The 21,032-nt window shown below is 37.3% G+C and overlaps 1 protein-coding gene across 3 annotated transcripts in view; it reads left to right on the forward strand.

Annotated features, from left to right (window-relative positions):
- LOC142356167 (glycerol-3-phosphate dehydrogenase, mitochondrial-like) overlaps positions 1 to 21,032 on the forward strand; it is an 86,911-nt gene that overhangs the window by 57,153 nt on the left and 8,726 nt on the right. Inside the window, exons 12-13 of one of the 3 annotated variants that reach the window (XR_012761372.1) lie at positions 2,382 to 2,480; positions 3,998 to 4,253. Coding sequence is in view for 2 of the 3 variants with exons in the window: in XM_075408141.1 (XP_075264256.1) it covers positions 2,382 to 2,480; positions 2,652 to 2,660 (108 nt within the window). In the remaining variant the exon portion in view is untranslated. Of the gene's footprint in view, positions 1 to 2,381; positions 2,481 to 2,651; positions 2,692 to 3,997; positions 4,254 to 21,032 lie in introns of all 3 variants that reach the window. The other 2 variants (XM_075408141.1, XM_075408134.1) reach the window with 2 other exon arrangements.

Consider the following 21,032-nt stretch of genomic DNA (forward strand, 5'->3'; position numbering starts at 1 on the left):
ATAATTACCCCTCACATAATTACAGCAATTAATTACCCACGCCAATTCTATTGTTCTCACGTAATCACTTAATAACTACACAAACATTGATATTTTCCCCTCAAAATTTCAGCCTATCAGGAGCGTCTCCGAACCTACCCCCCACATTTGCACTGACTATACTACTAGAAAATGTACATGCACAAATACATACACAAAACCTATACCCTATCTTAATACATGGCGGCACCTAATCAATACATGTCCGCGGCTATAACTAATCTCAATACATGTCGGCGGCTATTACTAATCTTAATACATGTCGGCGGCTATTACTAATCTTAATACATGTCGGCGGCTATTACTAATCTTAATACATGTCGGCGGCTATTACTAATCTTAATACATGTCGGCGCATAATCCTAATACATGTCGCCGGCTATAACTAATACATGGCGGCTATACCCTATCTTAATACATTAACGCCGCTATACCTAATCTTAATACATGCTAATTCATTCCCTATCTTAATACGTTAGGGAGGGCCCAAATCCCGGAAAATACGCTATACCCTATCTTAATACATGGGGGACCTCACCCACCCCGGGGAGTGTAGCTCACTATATTACTACTTGGGTATCAAAATTGTAGTTTATTGAAATCTGGTTGAATTCAGAATTTGTTTTTTACTTGAACAAATTGTTTTTAAGCTGAATTCAGAATCTGTTGTTTTCTTGACCAAATTGTTTTTAGGCGCGAGAAACTGCATTGGTGTTGATTAATAGCCGCCTCAACTTCTCATCCGGCTATTATAGCGCTCCTATTTTTTTTACAATTCAAAGAATTTGAATTGTATTGGGGCGGTGTCTTTTTACAATTCAAAGAATTTGAACTTCGAAAGAATAAAAGTTCACTTCACTGTTTTTAATTAGCCGCGATGTGATAGCGGCTATTATTCGGGACATCGTGGTTTTTTTCTAATTCGTCGTCTCCATCGATGATTCTTACGACCTGACTTCTTGGAATTTACTTTTTCAATGACTTCAGTGACTTCTACTGCTTTGCAGATAAAATTTGTGAGCGTGACGTCATTTCTGCTTTTAGGTCAATCGCGTGACTTACCTCACTCAAAAAATGACTTCTGAACTCACTTATGGAACTTTAGATTATATGAACATTTACTAGTTAAAGATCAACAGTGTGCATCTAAGTAGTGCCAAACGTATATGCCCTAATTCTTGAGTATGTCTTGAGTTTTTGAATTTGAATATCTCGAAGCCCTAGTGATCTATTAAAGGACTGGTGGTCGATCTGTCTATCTTTATTCTTTAGTTGTTTCAATTCATGGAAGGCCACAAGCGTTTTTCGCGGCTATTTTCCAGCAATCTGCCGGCTATGTTTTTAAATTTTTTGGATTGCATTTTTTCTAAATGGTTTTCCCAATCCTTTAATAGTTTATTCTAGGCCGACTTTTTTTTGTTTGAACCAAGTTTCTATTTCTCGCTAGTGGTTTTTTGTTCACATGCAGCATTTTGACATTGATATTCTGTTTTTTTTTTAAATTTTTATCTGAGTTTCTAGAAATTTTTTCCCAATTCACTCATAGTCCGTGTTAGGTCTAGTTTTTTGTTTAGTCATTAAAAATTCTTTGAATTTTACGTCACGGCTGGTCCTGCTATGTTTTTTTACTTCGTGCTGAAATTTGTTCGCTTTACCTTAGTTCACAGCTTGTTCAACATTTTGCGTGAAATCTTTTTGACTTCTCTAGGCTCGTTTCATTCTTTTCTCATTCTTCTAAAAGTGTTTTTAGACAGCAGTTGCTCAGCAAAGCAATTCAAAATGAACAGAGTCAGTATCAAAAACGAAATCAGAAATAGAAACGGGATAAACGCATAACGCCCAATTTTAGATGCCCGTTACTCGCACTTTGTTCTTTGTTGCCATCTCAATTGCTTATTGGTATTGATACTAGCCCATGTGTTGTCTCACTACGGAACAGGAGTATGTTCAGCTTCAAAATGACCACCGAATAGTTTGCACTTTAAAATTTTTTGTGTACAAAAATCTTTTTCTCTTCATTCAATCCAATCTTTATGGGAACCAACGGCGGCTATTTTCCGGCAATCTACCGGGTATGTTTTCTTTTTTCCAATAAATATGAAATGAAATGCGTTACTCGATGCATTTTTATTCCTTCTAGGGAAAGAAAAATAAGAAGAAATGGCATAACATAGCAATTTGAGAATACATCAGTTTCTAAATTACAAAGCATGATCTACCCTTTATTATTTTGACTTTTCCCTGTCTGCTTTATTTGGTATATCTTTAAGCCAAGATTGTGGAGGGAAAAGGTCGAACATCAGGTGCATCCGCACATTACGGAGCCTACTTGTTTGCTTTAGGACCAGAACGAAGAGATAAGCGAGGCCACACTAAGAGACATCCTTAATGATGTTGATGCTAACTCAAATGGACAGTTGGAATTAGAGGAGTTCTTACAGGTAAGCAACTATTATTACAATCAACACACCAGCACAGCACGTTTGCTTGTGTTTTATTGGTTAATATAGTGCATTACTTTACCATTTATTCAGGGGTCAAATGGGACGATGGTAAACAAGCCAGTGGGAGTTAATTTTGTTAGTCTTAGTTGCGATTTTTGGGTATTTTAGACCTTCTGAGCTCAGTGACTGAAGTCAACATATTAATTCGGTCAGAGTAGTTTAGACACCCATTTTGTGTTTCAAAACCGAGCTTCTTTTTCATAATTCACTGATTTGATTCTGAACATACCTCTGAAATCTGTTTGATTTATTGAAAGAAGAACTGTGGAAATCTTTTCAAAAACCGATGACGCCACAATAGTAGTCATATTAAACTGCATACTTATGTTCCTATGAACTGGTGCTAACATGAGTTCAAAAGACGTATTTTTTGATGTCTCCTAGCTACCCACTTGCATAAAATGGTTCGGTGATCACAACTAATGTTGCTGAAGATTTTGATTTGTGTTGAGTGGTTCACTGTTTTGGTATCATTTTAATGTCGTGATAATTCCATGAATGCCAATGTACTACTTGATGATGATGATGACCTGACGACTGTGTCATTCCAGTTTATAATAACTAGCTAGTTATAATTTTTAGCAACTACTTTAAGATGCATGCTTGCATGAGGTGTTTTGTATTCGTTGTTGCAGATAAAATCTTGTAGCCAAAACATTGAACCACTTTACGCAAATTTTAATTCCATTTTGAGTAAAAAGAATTCTTGAATCTGTAATTAGTAGATCCAGGTTCAATGTTTTTGCAATCTTCAAGAAAGAGAAATGTTTCCTTTAGCTCAAGCCTATCTTGAACTGTGTTAATTAAAAAAATTTAAAAAATATTTTAAAAAAGTGGGTGTAGTCACCAATAAAGGGCAATGCTGCTCGTGATATAATCAGTTAGAAATATGTAGAATAATAAAAACAGGAAAGCTGAGATGAGGACGCTGTTGACCTGTGATTAGGCAGGAACAAAATTTTGCCGAAGCACAATGCAAACTAATTTTGTAACGGAGAGAGGTGTTTGGATAATGTCGCTGAAGGAAACATAATTTTGTTGTAGGAATACTTTATTTGACCCTTACACCTGTAATTGTGGAATTTTTATTGTGTCAGATCTGAGAAATTCGTATCAAATCTTATTAGATTTCACATATTAATGATATGACTATAGAAGTCACATATATTACAAAAAATAATTTTCAAATGATCCCACACCAAAATTATTCTTTAGAAACATACTATATGATTTTTTTTACGATCGCAAACCATAAAATGTGTATGTGCATCGTATGTTTTTTAGAGATCGTAGACAAAAGTTTTTTTTAGAGCAACGTAAAAAACAGTCAAATTTTAAGTAAGATCTTACATGATAAAAATTCTGCATCTGCGGATGGGTCTACCCTCCCCTCTTCGCATCCAGTGCAATCAATGTGAGCTGACCTGAGTTTTGTCTATTCCGGCTGCTTTCAGTTTGCATCCGTGGTTAAAAGCGGAGCATTCATGGGGAACCTGTTAACCGAGAAGATCACCGACCCCAGGCTGAACAAAGCCATCCCTCTCACCACAGATAGAAGTGGGGGAGGGGTGTAGAGCTCACACACCTGTGCTTGCAAAGCACCCCCTATCCTGCCCCCTAGATATCTCTGTCATCGATTGATCCATCTCTCAAAATCAAAACATATCGGGGTGGGTGGGCGGGCGGTGGTTGTGTAAATGCATAGCTAAGGTAGGAAACAAAAATCACCCTTAATGTTTTATTGCGAATGTGTTTAACAGTTTCTCTGTCTTTCTTGTTATATCTAACAAGCTTTGTTGATTAATAAATTAAACCCTGATCTCTTTTTAAACAGTTGATTAACCTATCCGTCTTTTATTGTATTTGTGTAGTGCTCGTGACTCACCATTGCATGATTTTAGAAGCACTGGCATTCTATTTTGTTCTGCGATAAAGAACAAATTTGGTCCATCAAATGCTATTGAACGAATCTTGGAACAATTATTGTAAACGCGCGTGTGTGTCTATTTTTATGCAAGATTTTTTCTTGACCGTTTTCTTCTAGAACATTCCCTCGATTTCACTTGAGTGACCTTTTCACGCTTGACTTCTTGATTTTTGCGTGATCTAAATTGCTCTCATTCAAAAATTAAGTATGTTGAGTGAAGATAAAATAAAGTCAAGATAAAAACGATTGCAAAAGAAGAGGGTACAAAGCCTGTAACGCTTAGTTAATGTACGGGACTGTCATCCGGGAGATCACAGTTCGAACTTTTTTGCAGCCATAAAAATGTTTCTAAGCTGTACCCCCTCTGTAATTAATTGCCCCGCCGGTGATTACCGAGCAATTCGTCCGACTTTAGTTGGTTTACGTTTGACCCTTTCTTGACATTTTTTTCCTTCATCGCGTTTTCCGATTTTGTGCAAACGGAAGTGGATATGAAACTAAATGGTGGTTTTTAGGCCCACATTTTTTTGCTTTTTTCTTCCAAATTGCTTAAGCAGGATGCGTTTTGCTTTGCTAAATGGCATTTTATTTTGGCGTAAAAGTTAATTCTCCAATTCTACTTCTTGACAGAAGACCTCATTGCAATAACATCTCTTCCGTGTCAACTGGTGAATTTTAAATGGAACGATTTTTTTCTGTTCATAAATTTTCGAAGAAGTGTGATTATATGAAAATTAAAATTTGCAAAACAGCGCTCAGTGTTCATCCACCTATGTCTTACTGTTGGTCACAAGAAGTTGAGAGCGAATCTGTTTTTTGCATAATGTTAAATCTATTTTAAAGTGCTTTGCAATATTAAATCTTGTCAAGCAAATTTTCCGTATTTCTGATTTGTGAGAAGCTACGATACGTTTATCTGTTGCCACCATGCGCGGTGCCAGTTTTAGATTCGTTTGTTATATAACTTATTCAGAAACCATTTTTTGCCTTTTCGGATAATTGAGGCAGAAAATGTAGTAATTGCTGGAAAATTTATGGTCCGTCGGTTTTGAGATTCCTTCGAATTTTTCGGTCCAACTGTGGAACCGCATATGCCGCATAATTTAAAATATGGAAATGTTTCCAAATTAAACGAAAGAGTTTTTTCATGGCATTGCGATGGCAACTTTGGTCAACTTTGTTTTTTGCTACTTCTGGAAATATAAGTTTCCAATTATATTGTACACAGTATTCAAAAAGCTTTGACTTTTTCTTTTCACTTTTTGGCATTGTGCTTATCACTTCATGTCATTTTGAGTGCGTTTCGGATGCAGCCCTGTTTGTTGCTTTCCAGCTGTTTTTGATAATAATATTAGTAGTATATAATACCTACGTAAAGAAAGGGGGGTTATCATTCGACTCTTAACCATAGGATAATAGGTAGTGGCGGTTAAGTGGGAATAGGCTAGGCGGGATAAAATCTTTCCGCCTGCTGTTGCTGTTTGTTGCCGTTTGGATTGTTCTATTCCGCCATTCTTGCTAGTTCTTTCTGGTCGTTTGAATTTAACGCTACATGTAAAAAGTAGTCTCATTACCCTAATAGAGGGGAGGGGCTTATTATGTGATATTTAGACGTGTGGTTAAGTGGTTTTGGTCAGTTGTTAGCAAAAATTGATCATTATTGGGAGAATGTGTGCATAGATCAAATGACAACTATAGCAACGCTTGATTTGAAAAGTATTCACGAAACTTACAAGGAAATCGAAAAAGAATATTCACAATACGGTAAACGATTTTTATACTTTTTAGCCACTTGTTTGCATTTGGATCCGGATCTTGATTTGGATATTGCGTTGAAGTTGCGGCCGTACGGAGGTTTGATTGGTATTGATAATTCTTCGTTAGACAAATATTTCAAAAATTTAAAAATTTTGAGATTACATGCCATACTCCACGACGCTTCCGGTTTTGTTTATGAATATAGTGAAAAGGGTCCAGGCTATTCTTACGTATTACCTTGTTCAGTGACAAATGAGTACCTTGGTCATGTGACTGGAATTGCTTTTTGTTTATACGTAAAATCTTTCAAAAATAGTTTATTCAATTTGCTGGAATGTTGAAAACCGGAGCGGTTGTTCTTGATTTTGAAGGCTTTCGAAGTAAAAAATCTGGATTTATAATAAAAGAACTTGCGGTATCTACCGAAAATTACAACGATATAATTTCGTTTTTACCTCCAAAATCATTTAACATACTTTGTTCGAGTGAGCAAAGATCTTTCCTGTGGGTATCTAAATTCCTTCATGGTCTCTCGTGGGAGACAGGAGAGTACCCTTATCATTATTTGCAACAGATTTTTCAAAGTATAGTTCTTCGATTTCCCTTTTCTGATTTTTACGCAAAAGGATTAGAAAAAACGGAAAGTTTACGACAGCTGTTACAGAGGAACGTTATCAACTTGGAAACTTTGTTCTGCCCAAAAATTGAACACTTGAAGTTGTATCGGGAGACACCGGTTTGTAAATTACATGCATTGAGTTGCCCAAAACGACAGAGAACCAAGCATTGTGCCAATAAGAAGGCAAAACTCTTTTACCAGTGGCTGACGAATGAATCGTCGGTTAGAGACACCAGCTCCGTCTCTACTACAAGTGAATTTGTCTCCAATTTTGACAGTTTACAGTTGCATAACGCCTGAAAATCAGTTATTGGTTACTCTTATCAAGGAAGAAAAAATTGACACAAGAGGCCAAACAGTTTTGAGAAAACAGCAGATTGTGTGTGCTGGTGCTGAAATAGAAGCTTTCAAGAAGTATCTTTCTCTACTGGAGTACTTTCAATTGTACCATGTCTTTACAAGAGAAAATGAAAAGGTTGAAACTAACCCCTTTACCTACGCCCAAGCGTGCAGTACCAGTTCTGATGTCTCTGGACGATGAGACTCTTCCCGATGACATCAAGCAGCTGATTAAAGAGAACAATGTAGAGTCAATTGTTTCTAGAGATAAACAAGATTCGATGAATGCAAACTATACAATCACTTACAAACAAGGAGACGAAGACTCTGGATATGTTTCTTATGAATTTTTTATAGCTAAATAATTATGTAAAAATTCCTGGAAAGCAATTCATTTTTTTGAACAATTTTATTTCACAATGAGTCAAACCGAAGATCAATTAGATTCGGGTGGAGGCATAACTGACTTGGTTTTTGACGCCGAGCACCAAGAAAGACAATCTTGGAGGTTTTGCAATTCGAGATTGCCTCGATCAGAGGTTGTATACTTTACACAAATCATTATAATAATTTTTCTTATAACTGTATCTCTCACCAAGTTGGTTTTTTTCAGTCTTGACTGTGAAGAATCCACATTTTGGTTTTCACTTCTTTCTTTTACAGTTGGATACGCTCTTCCAAATCCAAAGTTATGAATAAAGTTATTTCTACCAATGACCGGTTGTTCATGGCTGTTTGCGGGCCGTCTTGCTGCGGGAAAACTGAGCTCATTTTCAAAATGTTATTAGTTGGCACATTTTTCCCAGAGTTTCAAACAATTTATTATTTTTATCAGCATGATCAGCCAAAATTCCAATCGTTAGAGAAGAAACTGAACATACATTTTAAAAAATTCTCCAATTTTGAGCTCATTTCAGAGTTAGAGAACTGCCTTCTTGTGTTCGATGATTCATGTGAAGAAATTTTTAATGACAAAGAATTTTCCAAATTAGCAACCGCAGGGCGACATAGAAACATCAGTGTAATTTGTGTTAAACACAATTTGTTCCAGCAAAGCAGATGGTCCAGAACAATTGATCTAAACACAACACATATATTGTTCAAATCACCCCTTGACACACAACAGATTAGTTTTATTGGTCGACAGTTGAATAATGCACAATTTTTAAAAGAAAGCTATGAGCTCGCAACCAAAGAACCGTTTGGTCATTTATTATTTGATTTGGATCCAAAAACATCAGACGTCTTGCGCTACTGTTCAAATATTGTTCCTCCAGGACCATCAATTTTTTATCTGCCATCAGCTAAAGCCGTTATCACAAATTTGAGCGATGAGAGAGAAAGAAGTTTGTATGCTGGGGCGGCTGCTAGACATATCGGATACAAAACTAAAAGAGAAGATCGAGAGAGCTCCAAATAAATTCATTAAATTCCTTTGCGAATGTTTGCTCAACATTGTCAATGGTAATGTTCCAATAAGAAAAAGTGTTGTAGAAGGTTATGAAAAATCATTCAAAAAGCTATTGTCTAGACAAACAAGTTTGAAAGAAAAGAGGCAACTTTTTGCTAGAGTTGCTAGAGAAACAGATTTGGTCAAAATTGTTGGTTTCGCTTGTTATCGATATTTGACAAAATCATAATGCGCACCGAAGAATTCATTTTAATTCTAAAACGAATGTTTGCTTCACATCAACCGGTAAAAAAAGAAGTTTTGGACAATCCCCTTTATAAACAGAAAGCTACACAGCTGTCTCTTTTGCAAAGAAACCAGTCCAACGCAATGGAAAAACCAGAGAAAGCACTTGAACCAGTTGAGACTGCAAACAAACTGATGATTGAAACAGCAGAAGAGGAGAAAACAGAACCCATGAGCGAAGACAGCGAGATTGAACCGGTAGTGAAAAAACAAAGAAAAAGCGACGATTTCACCTCTATAATGATAGCGCTAGAAGTTATGAATAAAAACCAAACCAAAAGATCAAAAATCATACTTGACTTGATTAACCAATCTGAAACAGTCACCATAGAGTCGAACGACGTTCTTCACGTTAATAAAGAAACACTGGGCATCAAAGCTTTAACATTTCTGTACAATCTACAGCAACCAACTAAAAAAATTGACATTGAAAAACACTCAAAAATTTTATTTGCTCTTAATATCTCACCTCATCTTGTTGCAAATACACATGCCAAGCAAATCTTGGAAGCCTCGTCTAAAAGTGAACAAGAATTTTTCCCAAGTAGAGAACAACCCAGTCAACAAGAGTTCTCCTCTACTGGAGAACGACTCAGTGGCTCAAAACCAACCCGAAAAAAATATAATAAAGAAACGGACCAAACGCCAGACAAAGAAGAGACCAAACGCCAACTAAAAAAATTGACATTGAAAAATACTCAAAAATTTTATTTGCTCTTAATATCTCACCTCATCTTGTTGCAAATACACATGCCAAGCAAATCTTGGAAGCCTCGTCTGAAAGTGAACAAGAATTTTTCCCAAGTAGAGAACAACCCAGTCAACAAGAGTTCTCCTCTACTGGAGAACGACTCAGTGGCTCAAAACCAACCCGAAAAAAATATAAAGAAGAAACGGACCAAACGCCAGACAAAGAAGAGACCAGTCAGAAGATGTGGTCTTTCTTTTCCTGAAGTAAAAAAATTGGACCAATTGTATTTAAAAGGACCAGCTTCGTATGGAAGCATAAAACGACTACAGACTCAAAGCAAGCTCCCTATAGGCAAAGTCCTGTCCTATTTGGAGACAAAGCCGTCTTTCACAAAGTACCGTTCAATTCGATTAAAATTTCCTAGGCTTAAAGTTTTTGTAAAAGACATTAACGAAATTTGGTCTCTAGATTTGGCACACGTTGATAAATTAGCAAAGTATAACCGCAACATCAAGTATCTCCTAGTAGCGGTTGATTGTTTGTCAAGATATTTACGAGTGGAACCATTAAAAACAAAGTACACAACAGAAGCAGCTGAAACATTCAAAAAGATGATCAAAAACAAACAGCCCGAAAAAGTATGGGTTGACGATGGCACAGAATTTCTGGGAGAATTCAAACAATTGTGCAACAAACGCGGAATTCAGTTATATAGTACTTTCAGTGAAAAAAAGTCAGCTTTTGCAGAGAGGAACATTAGATCTCTCAAAAAGATAATTCATCGGTATCTCGAAGAAAAGTGGACCTATAGCTACATTGACCAATTAGACCAATTTGTGAAAACAATCAATTCAAGAGTCAATCGAGTAACTAAAATTGCTCCCAACAAAGTTACAAAAAAAGATGTGCCACGACTAGTTTCATTGACAGCCCAAACAAGCTCAAATCAGAAGCCCAAGTTTTACATTGGAGACTTTGTGAGAATAGTTAAAAAAGATAAAGCATTCAGGAAAAGTTACAAGCAATCGTTCACAGACGAAGTCTTTGAAATAACGGGAATACCGACATTAAGCCCACCAACATACTCCTTAGTCGACACAGACAAAGAACCAATTCAAGGAAAATTTTATCAACCAGAATTACAACTTGTCAGGCTCCCTCTCGTTGAAAATGTCCAACAACCGGTTTGAAGACGAGTTTACAGTTCACGTTGTTTCATCCGCTTAAATGGAAATATTTGATTCAAACACACTTGCATCATTTCGAAATTTTTTAAATGACGAAATCCAACTTGCAGGTGATTGGAGAGTGGCGTTAAGTGAAATCATATTCCCAACAAAAATAGAAAACATAGTAAACGGAAATCTAATTGTGTACAACTTAAAAGACTATGAAGATTCCCAAAAGATGTCTTCAGGAGCTAATGTTATTTCTAGACCTTATAGTGGACAACAATTTAGTTTTATGCCAGGCACCTTTGATACAGTGGCACAATTTCTTGCTACAATTAAGCGAACAATTGGACTGCCCAATTTTTCTTTCAGAGAGTTGAAGAGCTCTGGAAAATATGAAATTTTATTTGGTAAGTATGAGGGAATTACATTTCCCAGCGAGGAAATTCCGAGCATTATTGGATTTAAGGGTATTCCTGACGGTAATGGAATACATATTGGGTACAAAATGATTCCCAATGCGAACAGGTTTATGAAAAGTGATGATACGAAAGCTTATTATGGGGAGTTCCCAGCTGATCTTTGTGCTGGAAAGCATCTAATTTTCATCTACACTAACATAATTGAATATCAATACGTTGGTGACACTAAGGCTCCTCTTTTGCGAGTCATTGATTCAAAACAACGTCTGAAAAACGGTAGTGTTTGTGAGCTTGAGCCAACTCATCGGATAGTTTTTAAAAATTTAGACTATAAGAAGCTCCTAACCAACACAATTCAATCGATTTCAATTGAACTGAGAACGGAAACAGGACAATTAGTTCCCTTTTCGGGAACTGGAAAAGTTATTCTAACACTACAATTCAAAAAATTTTCCTCCTAAAATGGATTCTTATTATGCGAATCAAGCAACGTCTTTGCCTCATTTCTCTGGACATTATCGTCAAAGAGGAAGTGGTTTTGGAGCCCTAGCTGCAGGCATTGGACGTGTTGCGCTGCCTTTAGCTCGTCGTTTTATTTTGCCTACAGCGAAGCGTATCGGGAAAGAGCTTTTGAAACAAAGTGTTCCAGAGATTTTGGATGTAGTCGGAAGCAAAAAATCTCCTAAACAGGCGTTTAAAAATACAATCGCAAAACTGTTAAAAAACAGACTGGGTGATCTCGACGAAATATTTCACGTCGGAGGAAGTCAAGTCGAGTCAAGCCACAGAAAGCGATCAACAAACGCAAAAAAACCATTTTAACGCACAGAGCTCCAAAAAGAAGTCGGTCAGATTTTTTTGCCAGAGTGAACGATGATCGCTAATTTGTTACCATCAGAAGCAACTCGCAGTTCTTTGGATTTATTCGAAAAACCTTCTCTTTTAGTAACTTTCGATGGTAGTTTTTGTCAAAAGTTGGGCCCAGTCTACAGTCCAAATGGACCCATGTTAGAATTTGAAGTCGCCGGTGACCGAAATAATTTTATTGACTTACAGAAAATTTTCTTAGAAGTAAAATGTAAAATTGTCCAGTCATCAGAAGCTGATTTGAGATATGACGCAGGAGCAGCAACAGATGTTACGAAGACAGATGCTCCCTATTTTTGCAATAATGTGTTACATTCACTCTTCTCTGACTGTACAGTGTCTGCTAATGGACTAAAAATTTCAAACGCTAACGGAAACTATTCTCATAAAAGTTTTATTGAAACAGAATTTTCACATAACAAAGATGCAAAAACCACCTGGTTGGCATGTCAGGGTTACTCCTACGAAGAAAATCCAGGAGCGCTGTCAACTGCGGAAGTGAACAGAAGGAAAGCCTTAGTGAGGCGATCAGCTGAGTGCACATTCTACGGTAAAGTTGCAGTCGACTTTTTCACCTGTGACAGACATTTGCTAAGTGGTGTGACACTTCGCATTGCATTTAGACGGTCAATAGATGATTTTGTTATAATGTCTGACGATGCTGCCAAGCACTACAAAGTAAAAATTGTCGAAGCTAATTTGTATGTGCGCAAGATGACATTGAGCGATGATGTTGTATCGGCTATTGAAAAAACTTTATTAACAAGTCCAGCTTCGTATCCCTACCTGGAGACTCTAACAAAAACGTTTCTGGCGTCAACAGGTCTCCACAGTTGGAAACAAGAAAATATTTTTGCCAGAGAACCGATTCGTAGACTAGCAATTTGTCTGAACACTAACGAAGCGTTTCTTGGTAACAACAGACAAAATCCATTTAATTTCCGCAAATTCGACCTTGAGCAGATTTATATTTATCGAAACGGTTTACCTGTAGCAGACAGTCCGATATCAACAAGTGATGACAAACGTCTTTACTTTAACACAATATCCGATTTAGCTTACATCGACAATGGTCATGGAATAAGTTTGACAGATTACCCAAACCATTTCATAATGGTTTTTGATTTGACCAGCACCCAACAAGCATCCCACGATTTTATTCATCCTGAGCTTACAAATTCGTCAATTTCTATTGAGTTGAAATTTTCTGCGGCCTTACCGAACAATATAGAAATATTCATTATTGGCGAAAAAGCTAGCACAATATTTGTTGATAGTGCAAGAAGAGTATCAAGGAATCACATTCTGACAAATTAATGATGGATGAAGATGATATTAATGGTTTAATCCAAGGTTGCAAAACTCTTAAATATAAATTCCATGGTGTGTTTGCGGCCAACAACTTTCCGGAAAAAATGAACAGAAACAGCTTCCTTATTGTTAATGCAGCAACTGCTGAAAATATTGGCAGCCACTGGTTACTATTATGCAGAAAAACAATCAACTTTTGTTTGCCGATCCCCTTGGTCAGCCCATTTCATCGTACAAACACCTATATCAAAGAATCGTTTCCGTTGGCAGCAATCACAGCATCTATCAACTCTTGGAGAATCAACCAATTCAAAGAGCAAACTCTAAACTTTGTGGACTTTTTCGTATTTATATTGCTCATTTTGTTTTCAATGCTCAAAAACTTGTAAATATTAGCGATAATGAATTGATTCGTTTCGCTTTTCATATGATGTTCTAACCTTACTAACTTGAGAAATTTATTTTTTTTTCAAAACTTTACTTTTTCTTCATACACAAAGCGAACACTCAATAAATCAGAATCAATATTCAATTTTCCATATCCACTTATAAAAATATCCATAATTTGACAAAAAGCGCCAGAATGAGGACCATACAAAATTGTTTCAACTCTTCGTAAAGTTTCACTATTAACAAAATCAGTTTGAACTTGTTTCGATGGAGGCCGGGCATTGTAGATAGTTTTTTGAGAAACTGCTGGCATATTGGCACTCGGTTTGAGGTTGACATTTGTTTGTTTTGCAGAGCTGCTTTTCGATAAATTGTTGTGGTTAGCAAAAGCTGGCAGTCGTTTGCGCACTGACTGTGAATCGGTTTTTTCTCCCAAACCGTTGAATTCGATTGCCAATTTGAGTTTTGTAAAAACGTCTCCATTAGTCTCCAAGTTTGGTGCAGTCCAAAACAAGAATTTGAAAGCTGTATAAACACAAGACACAGGAAAGCTCTGATATCGTTTCACTGTTTCGTTTTCAAAAGTAGTTGTATCAATCAGAACGTGATAATGACTGTTTACTAAATTGCAAAATTTGGAATCAAAATGTGCACACACTGCATAAAAATGTCCAATAGAAAAGCTAGGTTTTTCTTCAAGAATGAGAAATTTGAACTGTTTCTGAAATTGTTTAAAGTAATTTGGAGAACGCTCAAACATCGCCTCAACCATCGTTGTTGGCAGCTTCTTTTTGAATTTTTGGTTTCTTCGCTAGTGGTGGTTTTGTTGTTGACAGCTGTTCAGCCACTGAGTTCTGTATTTTGCTAGCTGAGCTGACCAAATTTTCAAACTCTCCAAGAGTTAGAGAAATTCTCTGTTCAAACTCGTAATCGTCTGTTGCTTTTTTGAACAATTTCAGAAATACATATGTCCCTGTCCTTTCATAGGTTTTCAACGTTGCTCTGATTAAGCGCTTATCAGTTTTGGAAATATCGAAATAACAATCTCCAAACTCTGTGTCTTTAGTGGACGTGAAAGGCATAGTGTGCAACTTGTTTTATTACTTTCAAGTGTTATAATGTGTAAAACTCCAACTCAATGGGGCGGCAAGTTGGGTTTAAACAAGTGTCGTCAAACTGCCTAATGAAATCCAAATGATTTGTGAATACAGGCTCAATTACGCCTAGGGCGTACTTGAGTCTGTCTGTTGTTCACATATTGCATAATTAATTTCAGCTGTGACCTTAGATAAGACAAAAAACATATGTGAACCTAGGTGTGTACTTGGACCAGCAGTGCACTGTACACTTTTTATTGGTTTTATATGCGTACCATATGTTTTGAGAACACAAATGTGACCCACTCTGGGTGGGCATTTGAACAAGCAGTGCAGTGTACACTGTTTATTGATATTATATGCGGACCACATGTTTTGGTTCTATAGAGAAAACAGATGTGACCCTAGGTGTGTATTTGGACCAGCAGTGCAGTGTACACTGTTTATTGGAATTAAATGCGGACCATATGTTTATAACTTGGAACAGATGTGACCCTGGGTGTGTGATATAATTAGAAGCACAAGTGAACCTACAGCAGTAAGGAAATTCTGATAAGAATAAACATGCACCAGCGTACAATGAAATGCTAATAATAAAATACGCTCTGGATAAGAACTGAGTTAGTACACACTATAAAGTGTATCGACCCATGTATAATGACAAAATTTAGAGCATATATCAGAGCACATACACTACCAAAATTAAAACCATATTTGACCCCAGATATAATTTGTTGAATTACACGTTGTGCAATATTACTTTAAAAATAGTTATTCATTTTCTTTAAACCTTGCGTTCAGTGCACTTTGCTTTCTTTCAACAGTTCGTTACCAGACAAACACCTACCAACAGTCTTCTATCAAATTGGTTTTAATTTCTTTCTCAAAATTTTTACAAAAATTATGTCCGTTCAAATACTTGCTGAATCTGTAATTTCCTTGGAGCGAACATTGGTTTATCAGACAGTGTTCGAAAACTTTGTTGTGCTTATTCAACAGAAGAGACAAGGCGATGTTTGGCAAACTTACCAGCACTGCTTGATACCCAAGCTTTTCACTAACGCAATTGCTTCTTTACCAGAGAAGACAGAACCAGCAGATTGCAGTCTTATTACATCAGGAGGACATTTACCTCCAAAAACTTTGCCAACATTTCAACATCTTGGCATGGAGTCATTACCTGACGACGTTAAACGAATTTTGTTTCGTTACGATTGCGACTGTGTGCCTCTGTTTGAAAACCAGCTAGGGGCTTATCAGGCTTGCGAAAACTTAGCTGACATGTGGGGCATAAAGTCATCACCTTGCTCCCCAGAAAATCAATCCCAATTGGATTCATCCAGCTTGCCAGTAACACCAGCAGTTGATCCGAGTCCCAGTTTGACACCGACATCTAGTCCATCTCTCTTTGCGGGAATTCACAAGAACAATTCTACGGCTCTGTTCAGTGACAACCAGTTTGATACAACGTTACTGTCAGCTACACAATTTCAAACACCAGAACCAGCACGTGTTTTTGATGTCACAGACACGCCAAAGATTTGCAATGCACCAAAGAAACGGCTACCTTAGAATACTTTAATGGACTTATTTGATTAACTTGAAAACTAAACTTAATGGATCACCACAAAACTCTTTTATATAGTGAGATGCTAACTTGATTTTGTTTCAAGAATGTGTGATTTCAACTTTTTAAAAGCTGAATTTTACTTTTTAAATCTGTTTTATAGCTTTAAATCTGCTGAGTCAAAGAAATTAAAACATTGCTACTGATCAAGTTCGAACATGTTCAGAAAAGACTTTCATTATGACGTAAATAACAAACACTCAATTATTACAACTACTATCACGTGGTGAGATTTTTCAATAATATATCCAGAAATACTTTTCCCAATCTGCAAAACTTTTGTTATTATTATATATATTAAACATAAAGTTTAGAGATATAGCCATATGTGAGAATATGCGGTATTGACGCTAATAACATGTTAACTCCATGCCACAGCTGTAGCATGGATTGAATTCCAAATTCAATTCATAAGTCGAAGAACTGTTCAAAAAATAAAAAATAATCAAAGAAAATATTTCGAAAAAATGCATTTCAAACGTCAAATTTTGACACTTAATTCAGTAGATGCCCTCTTCAGCTTACACTAGAATCAACTCTCATTTGTTACTTGGGGATCAATTGAAAAAAAGAGCATGTTAGTTTGAAAAAAAACGAAAAAAACTCAAAAAAAAAATTTTTTAACACATGACCTCTGACCTTTGACCCCAAAAAAGAGGGTTCCAAAAAATACTTGGGATGAAACTGATTGTTCAGTAAGACTCAGCATACTGTAAAGTACAAAACATCTCATCACACTCGTCAAATTTTACTCATCCGTTATGGAGATAATTAGCCTCTAATTAGCGACTAATTTAGGGTTAATTAACCTAATTACTAATTACTGAAAAAAAAATTCAAATTTTTGCGACGGTTTTGTACTCACTGCTTGATGCCTGACATTATTGCTCATAAGGATCATCATCAAAAAACGGCTCCTTCACCGATTTTCGAAACATCTGGCAATTAATGTCACATTAACATCTGGCATTAATTAGCATATGAAGTACCCTAAGGAAAGATGTTAGATCGGTTTTCTTTAAATTTTTGGACTTATTGGGCCCTCAGTGTAATTTTATCTCATAACAGCTGTCATCAAAAAAGGCCTCAGAAAAAAGACACATGTTTATGTCATGTAATTGTCATGTAATTGTTGATTAATGACTTGATTGACAGAAAAACAAACTTTTTTTCTGTTTATTTTTGAGCAATTTTTTTATATGGGTCCTATGTTTTTCGGCACGGGGAGCATTTTTGCTCATCACACTTAAGAACGTAGGACAACTCTAACCATCCGTAATTGAAAATGCATAAAATAGCGCTTTTTATTGCAATTTTGAATATTAGCATGTTTTTCCAGGTTCTCAAAAAAAGTTTTTGGACACAAACGATGATCAGCAATACTCGGTATGGTTCCCTGTGGTGGTATATTTTGGCATACGATTGCAATGGAGAGTTGAAAACACATCTTTTTTCTCTCAAAAGTAACAAAATTTCGAAATAAAGGTATGCGCCAAAACCGACCAATCAGAAAACAGCATTTCAAAACTTCGAATTTGGCGCCTATGCAGTACTGTAGTCTCTAATACTGTAAACCCGAGAAACCATTTCTTGTTCATTCGTTTCTACTGTTCGTACTCGAGTTTAACAATTCGTTCTTACTAAAGTTAGACAATTCAAAAATGGGTTTCCAGTGTCGTTATTGTGATTCTATTCTGAGTACAAAAGGAAATCGCTCCAGGCATGAGCATAAATTCCATCCTGATGAGATTGGTTTACCCGTATATCAATGCTCATTATGTGAGTTTACTTGTCGGAAGATTTCTTTGCTCGAAGAACACATGAAAACTGCACACCAACGATTCACCAATTGCTGTCAAAGCTGCCTACTCGGATTCAACGATTGCCATCTTTACGTACAGCATATGACTTCCGTTCATCACTTACCCGTCCTAGGTGAACAATTTCAGCCTCGAGACACTCCGTTGGAAAGTGCATTCCATGGAGTACTGAGATCGTTCGAGTCAACAGCGGCCGAAGAGTCCAACGATCTTGAAAACTTTATGCGGATACAAAAACCCAAAATAGACACTCTAATAAGTGAGCAGTTGACCCAGGGTCCTCAAAAAGTTCAACTGTGTGCAAAATTGCGGCTTGTCAAAGTTATGTATGATGAGCCACAGATGACCGTATTGAAATATACGCAAACTCTCTGATGACTCCTGTCTATGCAAACGGACTGTCGGATGAAGCGTATTGGCAAATGGTGGAGAAGATGATGAGCGTATTGACAACATTCAACTCTTTGGGGAGTGGTTGGACACTCGAAAAAGTTCTCAAAGTTGACGTCAAATTCGCACGTTTCAGACCAACTCTTGGTTCATCATACATCGCGTTGCCGTCAAAAATTGCCAACTGCAGAGGATTGCTCAACGTTAGGAACCACGAAGATCGAGATTGCTTCAGGTATTGTTTTGTGGCCGCTTATCACATGTATCGTCAGATAAGTTTAGATAGAATTGATCGTAACTATCAAACCGACAAAACTTCACCAACTACATACAATCAACCAGGACTGCATCAACCTCTGGGCGATTTTACTATGCCCATGGGCTTTGCAGACATTCCTCAATTTGAAACACTCAACAACGTTCAGGTAAACGTGTTTGGATACGATAACGGCCAGTTTTTCCCTCTAAAAATTTCGTCATACAGCTCAGATTTTGTAATGGATTTACTTTTGCTGTACGACTGTGACCGTCATCACTACGTCCTCATTACAAACCTGGTGAAGGTTGTTTGCTACGTGCGAGGACTTGATTACAGATTCTCCTACAAAATTTGTCGAAACTGTTTTTTGATTTGTCGAGAAGGACTTGAAAGTTACAACCTACATCTCAATAACTGTTGCAAAAATGCACCTGCTGTTATTCATATGCCTTCAAGTGAGAACAACTCATACAAATTCACGAACTTGGCTGCTACATGGTTTGTCCCTCTTGTTATCTATTTTGACTTCGAGTCTTTCTTACGACCCGTGTCTTCTTGCAAGGGACCAAGTGATAAAGCCTTTACACAGGTCAAGGAGATACATGAACCGTGTGGCTTTGCGCTAACAGTGATAGATCACCACTCATCAAAGCCAATCTTTCATCATATAGACATTCTCCTCCTTCATCATATAGACATTCTCCTGCTTGCATGACAAATTTTGTCAAAATGCTTCACAAACTAGCCAGAGATATTCATCAGCAGAAAAGGAAGCACCCTTTCTTCAAAGGCGATAGACGAAACTTGGGAAAGTCTAACGCTACGCACTGTTGGATTTGTGAAAAATCGTTTTCAGAAACGGAAGATCCAGAGAACACAATTGACCTGGACCATTGCCACTACAGTGGTAAGTTCTTGGGATGGGCACATGAGAAATGCAATCGCTTGAGACGAAATATCAATTTCACCCCTGTTGTGGGTCATAATATTCAAAATTATGACTTACATCACATTTGCTTGGCACTGAACAACTGCGAGCCAACCACAATCATCAGCGTCATACCAGCCACCGACGAAAAATACATATCAATGACATTTGGTGTGCTTATTGACACTTTCGTAACGGAAAAGCGAAAAACAGTGAAAGTTTACGAATATCTTCGATTCATAGACTCCTTCAAGATGATGAACAGTTCTTTAGAGAAACTTGTTGAAATTTTACCCGATGACCGTTTCGAAATAATGAGGGCAATGTTTTCTACATTATCTGATGCTAACCTTCAGCTACTTAAACAGAAAGGCTACTACCCTTACTCTTATGTGACTAGTCGGTCCAAGTTCAGTGACACCAGTCTCCCGCCACTGAGCAAGTGGGGTAACACTCTGGACGGAGGGGCAGTGAAGGTAACGGAGACTAATTTACAACATGCACGCAGGATGTGGGAAATTCTGGAATGTGGAACACTGCATGATTATCATGACTCATACTTGAAGCTCGACTGTGCACTACTCGCATGTGTTTGCGAATTCCATCCACAGTTGAGTTTCGATACGTATAAACTGGACTGTATGCACTTCTTCACCCTACCCAATATGGCTAAGGAAGCATCACTTAGAATCTGCAAAGCCAATGTCGAGTTACTGACTGAGCGCGAACACTTGGACATGATTGAACCCGCAATTCGCGGTGGAGTCACATCTGTCTTTGAAAGTCGGCGCTTCACTGAAAATAACTCCTATATTCCCAACCACGATAGCACGGAGGAATCCTGTTTTGGTTTCTGTGTCGACGCTAATAACCTTTATGGTGGCGTAATGCAATTAGAGAAACTACCGCACGCCGACTTTGCGTTCAACACAGATATTCAACTTCAAGAGATTTTGGACACCGCCGATGACGCTAGCATTGGATACTTTGTAGAGGTCGATATCTCTTACCCGCCGAGCCTTCATGATGAGCACCGTGATTTTCCGTTGGCGCCCACAAAAGACGTGGTTGAAGACGAGTGGTTGAGCGATTACCAGATCAAATTAAAAGAACAACACAATCTCCCATCTTCCAAAGTGAAGAAACTCCTGCAAACGTTCTTTGATACGTGGTCCA

Source organism: Convolutriloba macropyga, chromosome 2, assembly GCF_964194025.1.
Source record: "Convolutriloba macropyga chromosome 2, txConMacr16.3, whole genome shotgun sequence".
Taxonomy (NCBI): domain Eukaryota; kingdom Metazoa; phylum Xenacoelomorpha; order Acoela; family Convolutidae; genus Convolutriloba; species Convolutriloba macropyga.